Here is an 18,881-nt window from a genome sequence, read left to right as displayed (position 1 = left end):
ATGGGAAGAAAGCAGAGCTCTCAAAAGAGGAACGAGCCGCCGCTCTCCTCCCCCCCCGCCCCGCGGGTCAGTGGCTGCTGCGTGCAGGGGGAGGAGCCAGCCACAGGGCCCATCCCGTCGGTCCCGCCCCTAGGGGCGAAAAGGCATTCTGGAGCAACCGAACCTGCTAACGGAACTTGGGCGCGTAGGCGGGGCCCGGGTCGAGATTCGCCCAATCAAAGCTCTGGCGGGGGCGAACGCAGCCAGTTGCGACATCGGGGTTGGCGGCGGCTGAGCCGGCCGCTCTTGCCCCCGGGAGCTGCCAGCCCACTGGCTGGGGAGGACCCCGAACGGAACGCCGGCTGGGCGGCGGGGCGGGGCCGCGCCCATGCGTCCGAGGCGTGGGCCAATGAGCGGCGGCGGCGGCGGCCCGGGGGCGGGGTCCGGGGGCGGGAGGAGAAGGGTTGGGCCGCGGCCGCGGGGCCGTCTCAGGCTGCCGTCCCGCCCCTCCCGTCCGGCCGCCGCCGCCGCCACTGCCGCCACCGCCTGGGGGTTGGTTGAGGCGGACGGCGGGGTCCGGGCCGGAGTGCGTCGTTCCCGCTGCGCTTGGGGAGGCGGGCAGGTGAGTGCTGGCGGCGGTCTCTGCGCGCGCGCGGCCCGCGGGCTGCGGGGGAAACTCGCGCCGCGTCTCCGAGCTCTGCGAGGCCGTCCCTCGCCCTGGCCAGCGCCCCTCGGCCGAAGTCCGGCCCGCGCCCCCGCCAGGGTCCCCGCCGGCCGCTCTGGCCGCGGGGCTTGAAGGGGCAGGTGTGCACTCGGGGGCCGGGGCGGGGAGGGCCCGGTGGGGTCGCAGGGCGCCGGTCGGCCTCTGCCCGGGCTCCCTGCGGGGCGGGAGGCGCGCGCTCGCCGCTGCCCTGTCCCCTCTGGCGCCCACGCTCCCGGGCCCCGCGCCACCCGGTCTCGAGGTGGTGGAGGTGCAGGCAGCGCTCTCCCCAAGCTTGCCCCACTGTCCCCGGCCCTCGCGCCTGCTCTCGGGTGGGGCCCGGGCCCCTCGCGCTGGTCGGCTCGGCTCTGCGCGCGGCCGGGTCGCGCTCCCATTTCCTTCCTTCCTTCGGTCACCCCGCTGCTCGGGGAAGGCTGTGCGGTTTTATGTTCCTCTCTGCGAGTTCTCGGTGCCCACCAGGGTGCCCGGGGACCAGCCCCCGCCTCCTCCCGCGCCGTCCAGTTAGGAAGACGGTCGTAGAAAATAGGTCGTCTTTCTTCCCACGCGCCCTTGGCCGTGCTCCACGCGCGCAGTGCCCTACTAGGGAGAGGCATTCGGTGCTTTAGAGTTTGTCATTCCGGCGTTAAACTCTTCCTCCTCGTGGCTCCAGCCCGGCGATGCAACTCTTGTCTTTTCCCCGTCTCCACTCGGGAAAAGGAGCTGACAGTGACGCGCGCCCCTGGCTGCGGGGCTCACCCCTGCCGGGCCGGTGTTGGGAGGAGGGCATTTCAGTGTTGCAAAGGCATTCGCGGGTTAGGACCGCTCGGACCGTGTTATTTTGCTTTTCTAAATAAATAAGGTGATGTTTCGAAAGCAAAAATACTTTTAAAGTATACTGACAAATTAATTTTGCTTTTAAGAATCCTCGAAGAGTTACCCCTCTCTTCGTAGCCTGATTGTGGTGCTGATGAGGCCACTATAAATGTGTGTGTCAAAACTCAGAACCGGACACTGAAAAGTGTGAATTTTATCTTACCTAAAATATACCTCTCCCTCTCCCGTTTTTCTTCTTGAAATGGCCTTGCCAGTATTTCAAAACTGAACTAACCAGTAATAATCTCGGAGGAGTGTTTATTATTTTAAGTGAATACATTTAACCCAAGAATATAGCAAAATAAAAGCAGTCTTCCTCTCCACTGTTAAAATTTGCCAAGACTTGCTTGAACCTTGCTGTATGTACTGTGTTTATACGGGCTACCATGCGTGAAGGTCCAGCAGTACCGGATTAGTCCCAAGGGCTGCCGTGATTGATACTTTGGTGAAATTCCAACAGTTTTCCGAGGAGTTTTTCTCTGGCTAAGAAAGTAGTTTGCAAAGCCAAGTTCTCAAACAGCTACAGAACCTCTTTATTGGGACCCCAGACAACTTGGATTTTAGCCTTCTGCTACCCCTTTCCTGTCTGCCCTCCAAGTGATTGTAAGTTAATATCTGAAATGGAACTGTAGTTTGAAGGAGTAAAATGGTTGCTTCTCCAGTGTGCTAACATCTCAGTGCTTTTTTTCCTGGAATTGGAGTGGTGTTGGATTTGAAGATTAAAACGTCTTATGTCTGTATGTACGATAATAGCGAAAGCTTCTCGTAAGAGCACAGTGACTGTCAGTAAGAAAGTGATGGCTGCTGCGCTGCTCTTCCGTGCCGTGGACATTTAGGCCACATTTTAAATGATAATTAAGCTTTTGCTTTAGAAGCCACTGGATAATAAGAAAAATATGGAGGTTGTACTCAGATATTTTTCCTATTTAAAGCTCAACCACTGGACAACTGTTCTTGTTTTGAGAGTTCTGATAAACGGTCACAACAGCCTCCTTGAAACACAGTACTCTCCTGCCTGGAGGAGAATGACAGGATGACGGCACCGGGGAAAGTATGACCATCAGCGACGAAGGCTTGCTTGGAGTGAATATTTAGTAGACAATCATTGAATTCAATGAAAACCAGGTGCATAGTTTGTACTGTGTAGAGTTGTAGTAAAAATATGAGCAAAAATCCTACCTCCAAGTCAGGGTTACTCTGAATGCTTTGTGACTAGATGTCAGTGTAGTTTGAGGCGTACCAGATTTCTTAAATGTTTGAATTACATAGTCTTTTTTCTTATCACGAATCCGAAGTAGGGTTTAGAACTGTAACTAATAATACTGTATCTTTCTTAGGTGTAGTTGGATGATTATCCTTCTCTGAGAGGTTATTTATCTTTAGAGACTGGTTTGCCTGTTCCCTGGCTGCTGTGCCTGGTGCTTCTGTTGGGGGTGGAGAAGAAGAGTTTCAAGTGTGTTTCTTTCCCTTGGACCGAAGTCCTGGGAATGGAGTGGTGACTTTGTTCCCCCAAAGAGAACTAGGAGTCGTTTATTGCTATAGCATTAAATGTTTTTAACAGAACAGTGAACTTATCTTTATTCTTGTTACTTTGGATGTTGCTTGTGGCCATTTATAATATTTGCTTTCTCAATTACCTACCCTTATTTTTGGGCCCTTTTTTTATCAGTGAAAAATCTTTTGATTAGCCGTACATCTTTTCTCTCCTGCTATAGTCATAGAAGTGTTTATCTGGGTAACAGTTTGTTCTGGGTCATATTTAACCAGTCGAGAGTATTAGACTAAAGAGTCTTGCTTTTACAGTTTTCTATAGTTTTCACTTTTGTTGCCTTTACAATGGATTTCTGTTATTGAATTTCCTTTTATCATCTCATTTTTCTGTTCATAAATTGGAGAGGTTAATTTGATATGCAAATAGAATTAATTTACATATTTACTCATGGTAAAAAATTTCTATCAAAATATTAATATACATAATATATTTTCCTATTACAAAGAAGTTGAGACTTGGCTTTTTTTTTTGAGATGGAGTTTCGCTCTTGTTGCCCAGGCTGGAGTGCAATGTCTTGATCTCGGCTCACCGCAATCTCTGCTTCCTGGGTTCATTCTCTTGCCTCAGCCTCCTGAGCAGCTGGGATAACCGGCATGCACCACCACGCTTGGCTAATTTTGTATTTTTAGTAGAGACGGGGTTTCTCCATGTTGGTCAGGCTGGTCTGGAACTCCCGACCTGAGGTGATCCGCCCGCCGCAGCCTCCCAAAGTGCTGGGATTACAGGCGTGAGCCACCGCACTTGGCTGAGACTTGGCTTTTTAAAAAGTTACTTAATAGTCTTTTGAAAAAAAATTAGCATCTGCAAGATTAAGAAGTCTTGCTTTTTAACTCAAGCCAGAGATTAGCTGTGTTGACCCCATTTCCACTTGCGAGTCTCCTCTAAGTTTTGGATATAAACAGACCGTAAAAACAAGAGATAAAAACACAGATAGATATTGAACATTTTCGACTGAGATAAATTTGGATGGAAGAAAGCTAATTCCAAATGATTATAAAATTCAAATACCGAAGTTAAGACTTTGCAGTTCTTTTTTTTCTTATATCAAGTACTTTCCAAGTAGAAGTGAACTAGTAAGTCCAAACAGTCTTGGTTGACAGTGGAAGACACATCTATCTTTGAAGTTAGGATTTTGAAAGGGATCTACTGATTACTAAGCCAAAGTGAATTCTTAGCCTTTTACAAGCCTAACCTCAGTACTGGGATGGGGAAGTAGGGGAGGGCAGAGGGACAGAGCAGGAAGAAATGTTTCCATCGTTTTTTTAGAAGGACAAAAAAAATTGTCTAGAGAATGTAGATAAATGTCTACACGGAACTTTTTATTTTTAATTTTTAATTGACAAAAATATATGATGCATAGAACTCTTAATAAAATATGCACTTATCTTAGGTTTATCACTATCTATGATCCTGAGTTTCACGTTCCATTTAAGAATACAATTCATTAGGACAGAACAGGTCTAAGAAATTATTCCGACTAAATGGTTTACAATGTTCAGTCTCAGAAAATAGACATGCCTTTTCAATATCAGCAGTTTCTATTACACATATTTGAGAGGAAGTAAAGATTAGTGTTGACAAGTACTTATTAAAGTTGCTTTTACCATAAGATGTTTACTAGTGTCTAATAACATTTTTGATTTGTTGTTTGTAATAATTTAGCTTCGCTGCATGTCATGGTCACCTCATGGTTCTGCGTTTTTCCCCGCAACAAAAGTATGGCATTGCAGAGATCACTGTGAGATGTGGTAGATTGGATGGAAGCTCTTTTGGAAGTTTTGCCCATGTCCCAAATTTAACCTGCAGCTCCTCCTATGTATTTGGACAAAGCCAGCAAAATAACTGTACTTTTAAAAGGCCAAAAAATAAAACCTTTACATGTGTATGTTTTATCAGTGCAAGGGAATAGTATTATTTTGAATATTAGGGATAACAGTGAACCTTTGGAGCTCTCATAAATGGGTTGGTTTTGAGCTGAACTCATGAAATATTATTGAGTATCAGTAAGATTTATCATTGAGGTGTGCTGGTGAGGCTCTGACACAAACTGAGTCTATCATTTTGCATAAATTACTCAGTCTCTGTAAGCGTCAGCTTTCTCATCTGTGAAAGGGGCTTGTTAATACCTGTCTTATATTGTGTAAAATGCTTACCTCAATTCTTGATCATATAATAAATGCCCAAATGACATGATTGTGATGGGGACGATCATATTGGAGACCTGCCATAGGACACAGGACGTGGCAAGGATGATCCTGAAATAAAGAACATGACAGCATGAATAGTTGCATTTAGGTTCAAAAACTCAGTTGTTTAACATAGCACATCTATCTTGCTGAAGATCACGAAAGGCTTTAGTTGATTACTGTCTTGTCCTAAAGGCTGTGGGACCATGTTGCATCATCTTTGTGTTTGAGATTAGAGTCTCAGGAAATGTGCAGGAATGAGGGAATAAATTCACTGGGCTCATAGAAAAGCTAGGGCAGTCTTAGGAATATTAGTCAAATTTCTTTGAGTTCCAGGAAGGTGGGTAGTCCATCTCAGAGCACATCTGAAGGGTTTTGTTGACTTTTAAAAAAGCAGTTCATTGAAGTATAATATGCTTAAGTGGTTTTGCTCACTGTAGTAATGAGGGGCACATTAAGCCTGGAGAAGACAAAACTTTGGGGAGACACAAAAGCTGACAGGTCAGAGAGGATGGTGAACTTCTCTGCAATATCGTACTGGAGGGGCTCACAAAGCAGGAGATTGCCTTGGAAGTGAATGTGCAGCTCTGCTGGCCGCCTAAAGGCGGAAGCTTTGGATCTGCCTTTTTCACTTACTGGCAATCCGCCTTAGGCTGTGTTTGTTAATCAGGAATAACACGCTCTCTCTGTCCTGCCTGTCTTATATCCTTCTCAGACTTGGATCAGGTGAAGTACTGATGGTGACTGCTCCATAACATCTGGCGCCATGATCTTAAACACGTGTGGGATTGAGAGCTACTATACATAACCCTAGAGGTCTCCTCTAATCCTGTTGCTCCTTGGTTTTAGAATCCAGAATCCTTATGTTAAGGAATGTGGGTGGTTTGAAGGTAATTCCTTGACGGATTACAGCTGTTTCTTCACACATAACATTGTCTTTTTTATTTTAGAAAGATATAATAGGAAATGATTATTCATGATACCCAATGATTTTTTGCTTTACAAAAGGTTTTTTTGGTAACTTCCGTTAAATAGGAACCTCATGTTAATTTGTTTGCAACTTCATTGAACGGCAGTTTAAAACAAACCTACTATGTAACGAAAAGTCAGTCAGAAATGTTTAGTTATTTCTAAAATTATTGTGTTAGTGGAAAAATAGCAAAAAAAAAATTGTGAAAAGCAACAACTGTGCTTATTTATTTATTTATTTAATTATGTTTGAGACAGAGTCTTGCTCTGTGGCCCAGGCTGGAGTGCAGTGGCACGATCTTGGCTCACTGCAACCTTCGCCTCCTGGGTTCAAGTGATTCTTTTACCTCAGCTTCCCAAGTAACTGGGACTATTTTTAGTAGAGACAGGGTTTCACTGTGTTGGCCAGGCTGGTCTTGAACTCCTGACCTCAGGCGATCCGCCCGCCTTGGCCTCCCAAAATGCTGGGATTACAGGCATGAGCCACTGTGCCTGGCCAACAACTGTATTTTTAAAATCTCAAGTTATAATACTTATATGGGACAGCCCAAATTGTTCTGTATCAAGATTAAACTTTGATCAAATTATAATTTTATTTGCATGCAATTTATAGATCTTTATACATCCTGGTACTTAAGTAGTTACTGAGTTGAAATTAATTCCACCTTCTTCCATGCCTGCTTGCCTTGACTTCTTGGTACTTTTGAATTGTGGCACATCAGTTCTTTTATTTATTTATTTATTTATTTATTTATTTTAGAGACAGAGTCTCACTCTGTCGCCCAGGCTGGAGTACAGTGGCTGGATCTCGGCTCACTGCAATCTCCACCTCCTGGGTTTAAACATTTCTCCTACATCAGCTTCCTAAGTAGCTGGGATTACAGGCCTGCGCCAGCATACCAGGCTAATTTTTGTATTTTTAGTAGAGATGGCGGGGGTCTCATCACGTTGGCCAAGCTGGTCTTGAACTCCTGACCTCAAATGATCCACCCGCCTTGGCCTCCCAAAGTGCTGGGATTGCAGGTGTGAGCCACTGCCCCTGACCCAGTTCCTCTTTTAATTAAAAGATTGGAACGATAGGTGCCAGTTAGCCGTGTAAACTGATATGAGTTGGTATGGCATGGCGCTGCTGCTAGGCCCTGCTACTGTGCAAAGCCAGAACACGTTTCTGATATGTATAAGTTTCAGCTAACACGGTACCATGGCACTTTATCAGTATCTGTAGGAAAGGAAACATTGCACAATTAAATACTTTTCAGTTTGGGAGTGCCTTCATTTTCCTAACTCATCATCCTGTAATTTGTGTATTTAATTCTGAATATAGCAATCTGATCTGCTGGCCGGCAAAGTATTTCAGTAAGAGTGAGAAAAGAGTATTTCCTGTTCTTCCTACACGAAGATTAGGCCCTCACACTCTCTCGAGTGTGCTTTACGGCTGAGAGCCTGAGGTGGAGGAAGCCATCCTTGGGACCATTCTCTCCCTTAGTCAACCCAGCTGTGAAGTTGGGTCAATGCAGGATACATTGAAAAACAGATGCTGTGCTTGAGCTAAGGTTTCCTGGATAAATTGCCAGATAAGTGTAATCAAAAATGTTTATTCTAGTTCTGTTTAGTTGAAAGCAGCATTTTTGAGGGAACTCAAGAAATACACAAATAAATATCCTTTCCATTTAGTGTTTGAAAAAAAATGCAAGTGAATTACATCCAAATCAGTTCATTATGTGTGAACTGTACTTTGTAAAAATGGGTTAGGTATTTAGCACCCCTTACGCCACCTCCGCTCCCACTGCCCACATTAGCCAAGGTCACTAAATGTGCTTTCTTGTTTCTCCTGACCCATTTATTCCATGATTCAGATTAGATGGAAAAGAATCACTTGATTGGCAGAGGTGGTGGTTGATTACAGATGCCCCTGTATATTAGTCAGCACTTTAAATAATAATTGAGTATGTCATTCATTTCTCTGTCTTCTAAAACCTGTCTTGTCTGTTAGATGGGGAGGTTGTTGGTGGACTTGTAAGTGGTAGGTATATGGTGTTTTAAAGGGCCAAAGTTTAAAGATTCTGTAGATTTTAAAAATATCTTGATGGTGAAGAAATGTAGATATGTGTGAAACTCTTGGCTTAGCTGTTCCTTTTTATAGATATCCCTTCCTCTGAATGACTAACTGTAATTGTATAATTCATGTATCAATCCTGTATTGCTACTCTTCATATTTTCTTTTGTCTTAAGTATTATTTAAATCATTTTTTTGGTCCTATTTTCCTGTTTTATTTAAGATAATTCAGTAAGTATTTGTAAATTATACCCGATTTCAGTCTAAACTTTGTGGAAAAAAATTTTGGATTTAGCATTGTACCTTCTGGCTAATACTTGTAATTTAACTTGAGTTTGTATGTGTATACACATATAATTAATTTAGTATGCATTTATATTTTCCTAATATAAATATTGGAAATAAATATTGAAAATAAACATTTGGTCTTTGTGGGAACTTGATGAATGTTTAATATATTTTTTTCATGAAGAGCATGAAGGATGTTCAGAATACCTATTTGACTGTTTCATTTTTTTAAACTTGTAATTTAGCCCCAAATTCAGCTGAAATGATCATGAAAATTATTCACTGTATATAACAGACTTTCGAATCATAAATGAAAAGGGTAGTTATTTAAATCCATAAGGTTGGGGAACTTACACGGCATGAATCTTTTTTGATCGCTAAAAGAAGGCAATATGGGGTGAATTTAGGAAACCACACATACTGGATACTAACACCTTCTCACACTGAATCTTAAAATTTGTCATCCTTCTTGAATTGTACGTTATTTCTTGCCCTTCTATGTTTAGTTACTTATGTGTTTTAGGAATTATCCATGCTGCTTTATTTTGAGTGTGAGTCTTGGTTTCCCAGCCTCATCCTTGGGAACTGCAGGCCTGGTTTTGTCCAATTTTGTTGTCTTCTGCAACAGCGAACATAGTATAGGCACAGAGACGTTGTGCAGCTTAGTTTAATCAAGCTTGCCTATACTTAGAGTCCACCTATATGCTGGAGCTAATGCAGGGTTTCAGGTTTGAAGCTATGGGTCTGCTGCTTGGCAGCTGTGGTCTCTTGGCCAAGTCACAGCCCTCTCAGCCTGCTGACAACTGGCTGTGGTCACTGCCGGCCTCAGTGGGCTGTGGTGGGGGTGCAGGGAGGTCATGGACGGATGCTCGTGTCCTTGGTCACAAGTGCCCACGGAGCTTTTCCCTGTGCTTGGGCCGTAAGCTTTCCTTTTCTATCAGAAACAGACTAATTCCTGCTTTATTGCTTTCTAAAGACCAATAATGCTTTAAAAATTCCAGTGTGTTTTTCAGAGTCTCTCTTATTAAATGTAATGTCCTAAAGCTTTTCTATCTAAAACTGGATTTTGAAAAGAGATCATCTTAAAAAAAATTTTTTGAGACAGGATTTTGCTGTGTTGCCCAGGCTCCAGCCCAATGGCTGTTCGCAGGTGTGATCATAGCTCGCTGCAGCCTCGAACTCCTGGGCTCAAGAGAGCCTCCCACCTCAGCCTCCTGAGCACCTGGGATGATAGGCATGTGCCACTATGCCCCACAGAACCGTTTTTTAAGTGTGATATTACATAAGCTTAACCCTAACCCCTGTCCTTCATGGTATGGCCAATCTATCTCTAATTAACTACATCTCTGTATATAAATTTATATTTTTACTTCTAAGAGTTATCATAGTTCATTAGTAGAATTAAATATTCAGTAAATGTTTTATTTTGACAACTGTTTAATCACTGTTGGGAGCAATGTGAAAATTGGTAACACCAATATATTCAAATATACTATCCAAAGATTTTCTTTTACTCAACAAATTTTGACCTTCTGTGTGTCTGTGACACTATATTAGACTCTATGGGTAATATAGAGATGGAAGCTTTGGGTTTTTTTTCTGCCACAAGACAGTGGGTAAAAGAGTTTAGACTGCGGTGGGTGAGGTCACAGAGGTTCAGGGACTGTGCTGTGGAAGTGTGGTGAGGAGACCTTGTTAGTGAGGTGGTGTTTTAGCCAGGTAAATTTTAGGTGGAGGACCCTGACATACTCATCAAGGGATCAGGGCATTTCGGCTAAAGTAACAGAGCGAAGAGCATGTATGTCAGGGAATGACAGCCAGGCCAAGGGGCTGAGGGAAGGTGGGATGTGGGGAGCTGGCAAACTCACAGGAAAACCTGATGTTTTAGGGCTGAACGAACTACATATAGGGCATCTGCCTTCAAGGTGCTTTGAGTTAGGGGTGTCCCACAAATACTAGAATTAGTGCCAAACCATACTGAACCCAGAGACAAAGAAATCTTACAGACAGTGATCGTTCCAAGTTCATAGTAGATGGGTTACAGAACTGGTACCGAGAAACACTTGCCTTCAGTGACTTAAGTTCACGCCCGACTGCCTGGGATTCAGGGTACAGGGGACTGAGGAGAGCCCTCGGACAGGGTAGACCCAGCCGATGGGGGAGGCTTACTGGAAGAGCCCTGGAGACTTGTTTTTTGGGGGAGCAGATTGAGGAGATGGCTAGGGTCTGGGATCCTGTGCCCTAGGGAGATACATTTACTGGAAGAAGGATAGGCAGCCCCCCTGCCCCCATCCTTAATTAAGACAAGATTCTTTCTGCCTAACCTAGGCTAGCCACTTTTTCTACCTTACAGCCTGTATCCCCACGGGAGAGAAACAGCCCAAAGAGGTTGCCGAAAGACAGAATCCCAATATAAGCCAACTCTTTAGCGTCTGTAATAACCTTGAGTTTGACCCTTTCTTACTGACTTTGTTGGGCATGAGGGTTGCATGGAAGAGTCTAGAGTTTCCCTTAATGCCACAGGGTACATTTTGGTAGAGCCTCGAAGTATGTGAAAAATCTTGCCAGGAGAAGACAAGGGGACAGGCAGTGGGGTAGCTGCGTTCCAGAAAAAGGGAGGAACATGAGCAGTCCCCTGGAGCTGTGTTGTGTAAAGGTAGGATGAAGCTGGACATGTAAAATGGGGTGAGGCAGTTCAGTCCTCGAAGACCTTGCTAGGGAGGTTACGCATTATCCTGTGAGATGTGGAAAGACGTGTGAGCGAAAGAAACCTACACAGTGTAGAATTCCACTTATATGAAGTTTAAGAATAGGCAAAACTAATCGATGGTAATAGAAGTTGAAATGTGGGCTACTGGGGGAAGGACTGGTTGTGAAAGGGTTCATCAGGACTGCTGTCAAGGACTGGTGTGTTTGCTGCCTTCTGCAAGGGTGGGGCCTTGCATGCATGAAGATGAGTCCATGAATTCGTGCACTATGCGGTTTGTAGGTTTCTTTTTTTTTTAGTCAGGGTCTCCCTCTGTTGCCCGGGCTGGAATGCAGTGACGCCATCACAGCTCATTGCAGCCTCTGCCTCCTGGGCTGAGGGGATCCTCCCACCTGAGCCTCCTGAGTATCTGGGGAATACAGGCTTGCACCACTGTGTCCAGCTAATTTTTATATTGTTTTGTAGAGACAAGGTTTCGCCATGTTTTCCAGGCTGGTCTCGAACTCCTGGGATCAAGCAATCCACCTGCCTTGGCCTCCCAAAGTGCTAGGATTATAGGCGTGAGCCACTACGCCCAGCCTATGCAGTTTGTATTTTATACCTCAATTTATTAAGGCTGACTGTTGACATTGTGGTGGGGGAGGACTTGTAGGCAGGGAAATGAATCACGAAGGGATTGAAAGAGCTGGAGATGAGGGTCTTAGCTAGGAGTGGCTTCAGTGACTGCATAAACATCACCCAACAGGACTTTTGAAGATTGCGTTCTAGCATATCTGCCCTCCCAGGGGTTAATGTACTGGTGTGTTTTGAAGTTACACCTCTGGGGTATTTATACACCTATTACTCATTTCTAAAAGCCAGCAGTTTTCTGGCTTAAAAAAGAAATCTTGAGAACAATTGGAGTTACAAGTACTCGACTGTAGAATTACTGTCAATGGAATGTATTTTGTTTTCAAATCATTGTAACCCTATTTTTAATGGTCTGTCACGTGGAGCAGGAATTAGACATTTCCTTTCTGTTCCAAGGGGATGGAAACCTGGGTAGAAGCTTCGGAAATGGAGATTGTAACCTGACCTAAGACCTGTGCAGATGCTTTTCCCTGGGAGCTCAGGGTGGCATCCTCTGTGTAGCACCTGCCATGTGTTGAGGCCTAGGCTGTATGTCCTCAAGGAGCCTGTTATCTGAAGGGATGCTGGTATGTGAGCAAGTCTTTTAGTACAGTGGGGCCCAGCAATAATGGAGAACATACAAGGAGTTGCAAAGGTGCAGAGAAGAGAAGATTGTGACTAGGGGGACCAGGTAGACTTTAAGGGGATTCCTGGACAGCATTTTTAGAGAAAACCAAGAGTTTGTGAATAAGTGACTAAAATATTACAGTCAAGGGGTGAACGGGGAGGCAGAGATAGGAGGTACATGATGACGTCTGTAGAGGGACTGGGAGCCCTTGGTGTTGCTGGGAGGGTGTTTTACATGTTTTTGCTGGTTTCCTTTTATTCCAGGGTGACTGACACTGTATATTTTACACTGATTTTTAGAAGACTTATTAGATTAATGTGTTACACATTATTCTTTATACATTAGATACATAAGAGAAGATAGCAATGTTAGCCTGTTAAATAATGTGATTTCCTACTATTTAGGGTGGTGGCAGCGGGAGGGTAGATTTAAGCAGCAGGGACAGGCTTGGGCAGGGAGATGTATGAGACTAGTGTTAGGGTCTAACCATGAGGACTCGTTCAGGAGGTGCAGGAGGAAGTGGCTGGAGCTGCCTAGGTGTGGGCTGAGTGGCTGCTGGCAGGGGTGTGGGGGTGTGTGGGGCCATATCCCATGGTGTTTGATCTGGAAGACCCCGTGCTGCCATGTACTTTTTTTTTTTTTTTAATCTGTATTTAAACAGAGGCAGTGTGGTAGTGGTTCTGGGTTCAGGTTCTAGCTGTACCTCTTACCTGATGCATGACCTTGGACAAAGAGAAGGGACTTAACCTTTCTGAGAATGTCAGCTGAAAGATGAGGATGGTATCTACTGCTTAAAGTGCGAGGAAGATCAAATGAAGAGCTCTGACTTAGTCCAGCACCTGGCAGAGGGTAAATACTGAGCTCCAGGGAACAGCTGCTGTTACATCAATGAGCAACTGCAGTTGGGTGGATCGCTGAGGGAAGACTTTGGGGGAGGTGAGGGGCTGCAGGCAGAGTGAATAGAGCCGGTTTTGTAGCTGTTGGTGGGCACCCCATGAGGGCCGGTGCTGAACAGCCCTGTCACAGGCTCACTTACTGTTAAGAGAAGGGAAAGGGTCTTGGAGCTCCTCATCAGAGTGACGTTCTTGTCTCGTTTACAGGCTCCCACAGCAGAAGGTCTTTTAGGCAAGGCTGAAGGGAGAGGCCAGCTAAGCCATTGCTGACAGGATGCTTCTGCGTCTCCTCCTGCCAAGCCAGCAGACCCACTATATTTGGAAGTGTGATTAACGTCCTTATTACCAGACTCCTTGGTGGTTTTAGTTGTTTTCAGGTTAAGATCGATGGTCCTCCAGAGATGCCCTCTGCAGATGTGGGAGGGCTGAAATGCCCAGAAGGGTGGAGGTGCTGTGTCCAGGCTGTGCCCTTGCTCTTGGCTGTGAGCCAGAATCATGGGGAGCTTTTTTTCTCTTCTAAGAAGACAGTTCTTAAGCACAGGAAAAGGTGCTTAAGCTGTCTGTCATCCTGCCCTCCCCTCACTTAAATTTTCTGCTTTCGATCATGGAAAAAAAATTCCTTTTATTGCTGCAAAAGTTTTAACGTATTTTTACTGGTTTCCTTTTATTCCAGGATGACTGACACTGTGTATTTTACACTGATTTTTAGAAGACTTATTAGATTAATGTGTTACACATTATTCTTTATACATTAGATACATAAGTGAAGATACACATGTTAGCCTGTTAAATGATGTGATGTCCTACTATTTTAGCACATGACCATATTTGCATGGACTCAGTTACAACAGAGTCAATGATCATCTGTATAGTGGGAGAATATGTTTTAAACCTTTGTCCTAGCATAGTTCTTCACATGGTGATAGTTACTACTTTTTGTAAAAAACAAATGGACCAAAGTCTGCTTTTTGATTCTCATTTGAGATAAAGTGTAACTGACTGGGGCTCCTGGAGGCCATCCTCGTGGTGGTTTGTTATTCATTAGCTTATGGATTGCCCTACCAGCTTCTTGGCTGGACACTTTCTCCATCTTCCTAGGTCATCATCTTAGCCTGTTGTCTCTGGAGAATCAAAGCCAGACTCCTCTGGCAGTGACTGTCATCCTGTCTTGAGTGGCTGCCTCGCTAGGCTTCCCTAGAGACCTCCTCTCCAGCTGGGTTCCCTTCCTCACTATGCTTCCCTCACGCTTCTAGTCCTGTCCCTGTCTTTGAATTGCCCCACCTGTTCTTCACACATCCATGTCCCTTACTTTCTTTGAGACCTATTGTTAAAAGCACTTGCGAGCAAGCATTATCTCATAGGGTCTTTACCCAGGACACCATGGTGTGTCCTATACCACATGGTCTCATCTGCGTGTGAAAATATGCTTGTCATTTCTCACGTGCCCACAAACAGAGGACCCGTGTGTGGCACACTGGAATGCGATGGGAGACCTTGTTCAAGTCCCGAGTCTGCCATCAGCTTCCTGTGAAATCCCAGGCAAGGCACTTGGGATTTCCCATGGAACAAAATGCAGGAGTTAGACTAGCTCGCCAGAGTTTCTTCCAGCTCTAAAAGATCTTCAGCATTTGCCCAGAGAGTGTAATCAATTGCTTATGATACAGTTATGGTTAATGGGAAATGATTATTTTAAGGCAAAGTGGGGAGAGAATATATAGGTCTTTATGCCCATATGTGTATGATATATGCATGGGTTTTATCTCTCTAGTATCCTGGAATATGTTAGTATGCACAGTGAAATCTATGTAATTAAAAAAAGATCTAGAGTATAATTTGCTGTACTATAGTTTTTGTAGGTGAAAAAGAACGAACTTTTTTTTCCCCATTTGAGAACCTCTAAATACTAATACTACACATTTCTTTTTCTGGAAGAAAACTTCAGGATATGGCATATGTAAGGTAAGATCTTAGCCTGTGAAGACTAAGACACTGCCGTGTGTTGGACATGTTTTATTACTTGATTTTGTTCTTTGGTAGTGTAATTTTTTTCTCTTTTCTTTCTCTTCTCTGTAGTCAGAAAAATGGGTAAGAAGAGTCGAGTAAAAACTCAGAAATCTGGCACTGGTGCTACAGCAACTGTGTCACCGAAGGAAATCTTGAACCTGACCAGTGAGCTGCTGCAGAGTAAGTCCTCCTCTGGGCTCTCCCTGCCTTGATGTGGTGGCTGTGCCTTTTCCTTCTTTGTCACCAGAATGGGGACGTGTGCATCAAACAAGCTGGTATTCAGGTCCAAGCTTATTAGCTGTGGGCCTGGGCAAGTCACAGAGGTTCCCAGGCTTGCAGTCCTTATCTGTGAGGATGGAAATGCCTGTCAGAACTGTGTGGCTGTTAACAAGGCTTGGGTGAAGTAATTGTGAACTTCCATGGCACAGTCACCTGGAACATGGTCTTCCCTGAGGACCTGTGGGCGAGAAGAAGCTCTACTGCTTTTTCACAGTGTGCCCCTTGGCAGATTACTGAACCCTTCTGAAACTCAGTGTTCTTCTCGGTAAACATAGATAATAACTGTCTCAGCGAATGAGCCAAGGGCCTTGTGAGATGTGGTGTGTGAAGGTACTTCACGGGCTTTTAGCCCAGGGGAGTCCAGCGTGCCTCTTGGAGACCCGGCCTTCAGAGCTCTGCCCCTCACTGGAATGGCTCGCCTTTCTTTTTGGTGATTCAATTAACAGTGCTTTTGATTTTTTTTCTTTTTTTAGACAGGGTCCCGCTCTCTCGCCCAGGCTGGAGTGCTATGGTGGCACTATGACGACTCACTGCAGCCTCGACCTCCTGGGCTCAAGTGATTTTCCCACTCCATTCACCTGAGTAGCTGGGACTACAGGCCTGTGTCACCACGCCCAGCTAATTTTTTTGTAGAGATGAGGTTTTGCCATGTTGCCCAGGCTGGTCTTGAACTCTTGGGCTCAAGAGATCCTCCCACCTCTGCCTACCAAAGTGCTGGGATTGCAGGCGTGAGCCGCTGCACCCGGCTGTGTGTCTGATTTTTACATGCTGTAGTTTGAGAGTTCTTGGTTTAAGGAAATGAAATATCTATTAAGTGCCTCTACTTGTTTTAGCAAGTTAGTGTAATTTGGTAACTTTAAAATTATGAATTTGAATTGGTGCAGTTAGTACCTTGGCTGTAGCTGTGGTCACTCCGTTGCCCTTTGTCCATGTTTAGATTATGTGGCAGGCTAAACCTCAAGTAAAAATGCAGCTTTCCCTTTGAGATGGAAAGCAGGCCGCAGCCAAGTTGGAGTCAGGTCCCTCTCGAGTGCTCCCCTGGACCCTACTGGCCGATGGAGTGTGGCTGTCCTGACCATTCCTCGCCGAGCTCCCCTGCCTCTGGCAGCTTGAGGACAGGCTCGCTGCTGCTTCATCTTTGAGGCCTGTTCCAGGCCTCAGTGAGTGCTTATTGTTGGAGAATGAAGTAAGACTGGCCACCCTTCATAGTTAAGACTCAGCGTGTATGTAGTTATTGTTAGTTATTTGCCACATATACTCTTTTAATAGAGAGCAAAGGGGCCCCAGAGGTTAAGCAGGAGTGTGGGAACGGGCTGTCTAAACCAATGCAGTTATGTGAAAAGAAAGAGCTGCCAATAGGCGGGGTGCCCAGTGTGCAGCCTTTCAAACTCACACCTCAGCCTTGGGTGTTGGTCTTTTGGTCCTGGCCCCACAGTGGAATCTTAGCTTCTTTTTTAGCAGTGACTATGCCATCTCATTTTGCAACTCCCCCAGACTGCTGAATATAGTGCCGTACACATGGATGTGAAATGTTTGTCGACTAATTGTCCTTATGTCCAATTTAACTGGTTCCCTTAGGGAATCAGTGTTATGGGATTTAACTAAAAAGAAAGGTTGACTTTTACTATTAACTTTTACTATTAACTTCTTTTTGCCATATAGAAGAGTTTTGGGGGGATAGTTTGCATTTTAGCTTAGCTTTTTATCATAGATTTTCCTGTTAGTATATTCTAAAAAGAGTTAACTAAGAATAAGGTGGATGTGAGCTAGGTGCTCGCTCAGTGCTCTCTCGGGTACGTTAAGTGGGGGATATTTTTGTGATTCCCCAGGGTTTGTCTGCTTTGACAAGTGCACCTGCCTTGTACTTCTCACATTCATTATCATGGCTGTCATATGTCTGTCTTTTAAAAGTAAACCAACCCCAGAACAGCAACAACAAAGTCCAAATCCTTTTTCTTGTGCAGACTAGTAGGTTAAGTTGAAAGAGAGAAGCGTTTCAGTACCATGTCTCTTATGTTACAGAATGCAGCAGTCCGGCGCCTGGCCCAGGAAAAGAGTGGGAAGAGTATGTGCAGATCCGGACTCTAGTTGAGAAAATACGGAAAAAGCAAAAAGGTAAAATTGCTAGAATGATAACTGTGTTTTAATAACGTCATGTAGAAACTTGATTTGGTCAGAGGGTTGGTGAGTAGTAAAGGTCTCAGCATCATTGGTGTCACTCTGAAAGGTCTTGTAGTGGGGCTTGCAGACTGGGAGAGAGGGCAGTTAGCGGGATTTCCCCCCTTTTTGAGATGCTATTACCTGCTTCGGAAAGGGTGAGAATGTTGAGCTTTAGGAGAATAAAATGTTTGTATCTGGGTGCTAAAATGACACAATTTTATTTATTTACGTTTTATAAAGTATTTATTTAAATCTGGTTTTTATACTGTTATTTCCTTTTGAGTTTCAGGACAGTGCATGTAGTGTATATGGTCAACACACAAATAAATGCTGATTGGTTAATGCATTAGCAAGGTTTATGATGAACTCACACACATCTCAGTTAAATAAGAGGTGTGGTCATATTCCTTAAGTTGTGTTTTTACAGGACGTATGCAGTCGCCATTGTAATGATTCTCATCCAGGCTGGCATGGGGCTAAGTGTGAGTTTGAAAAAGCTCCTTCAGTATACCTGTTGTTTTTGTTCTGTAAAGCACAAAAAGTAAAGATTATTATGCAGGACCACATGGAAGGTAGAAGCAGAAAACATCCTAAGGAGCAAGCATTGGAATGTGGGGCCATCTTCTGAGACTCCCTTTCTTATTGTCGTGAAGGGCCTCAGGAAAGGGTTTGTTTTTTATTTGCTGTCTTTAAGTAGTGGTTTCATTGCTCTTCCATATACATCTCTAAACATGTAGTCTTCAGTTTAGATGGTCTCAGACTCCAAAATGGTGAGTTCATAATGCGTGTTTTCAAACAGGTTCGTTCATAATGGGTTTATTTGCACTAAATAGGAGTCTGTGCTAATCCTTTGTCACCAAGCGGGTAGCGCCTTAGTTTCTCTTCTGCGTAGATACTGTTTACTACACCTGACACTGAGGGTAGAGCATTTGCCAATTCTCAAGGAGTGAATAGTAAGTTCCGTCTTCGAATATTCCTCATTCTGGTCATTTTTGCCA

At 44.4% G+C, this 18,881-nt stretch overlaps 2 protein-coding genes across 2 annotated transcripts in view; one reads left to right on the top strand and one right to left on the bottom strand.

The window, feature by feature from the left end:
• CCNK (cyclin K) overlaps positions 1–358 on the bottom strand; it is a 31,052-nt gene extending 30,694 nt beyond the window's left edge. The window contains exon 1 of the mRNA XM_054447566.2: positions 164–358. The gene's annotated coding sequence lies outside the window, so the exon portion shown is untranslated. The remainder of the gene's footprint in view (positions 1–163) is intronic.
• Positions 359–416: 58 nt separating this feature from the next.
• Positions 417–18,881, top strand: part of SETD3 (SET domain containing 3, actin N3(tau)-histidine methyltransferase) — an 83,593-nt gene continuing 65,128 nt past the window's right edge. Inside the window, exons 1-3 of the mRNA XM_054447563.2 lie at positions 417–601; positions 15,514–15,624; positions 17,746–17,838. Of these exons, the coding sequence (XP_054303538.1) occupies positions 15,522–15,624; positions 17,746–17,838 (196 nt within the window). The 5' untranslated portion in view covers positions 417–601; positions 15,514–15,521. The remainder of the gene's footprint in view (positions 602–15,513; positions 15,625–17,745; positions 17,839–18,881) is intronic.

This window comes from Pongo pygmaeus, chromosome 15 (assembly GCF_028885625.2).
Source record: "Pongo pygmaeus isolate AG05252 chromosome 15, NHGRI_mPonPyg2-v2.0_pri, whole genome shotgun sequence".
NCBI lineage: Eukaryota > Metazoa > Chordata > Mammalia > Primates > Hominidae > Pongo > Pongo pygmaeus.
The sequence above is the reverse complement of the archived record's forward strand: the minus strand, read 5'-3'. Positions and strand labels throughout refer to the sequence as shown.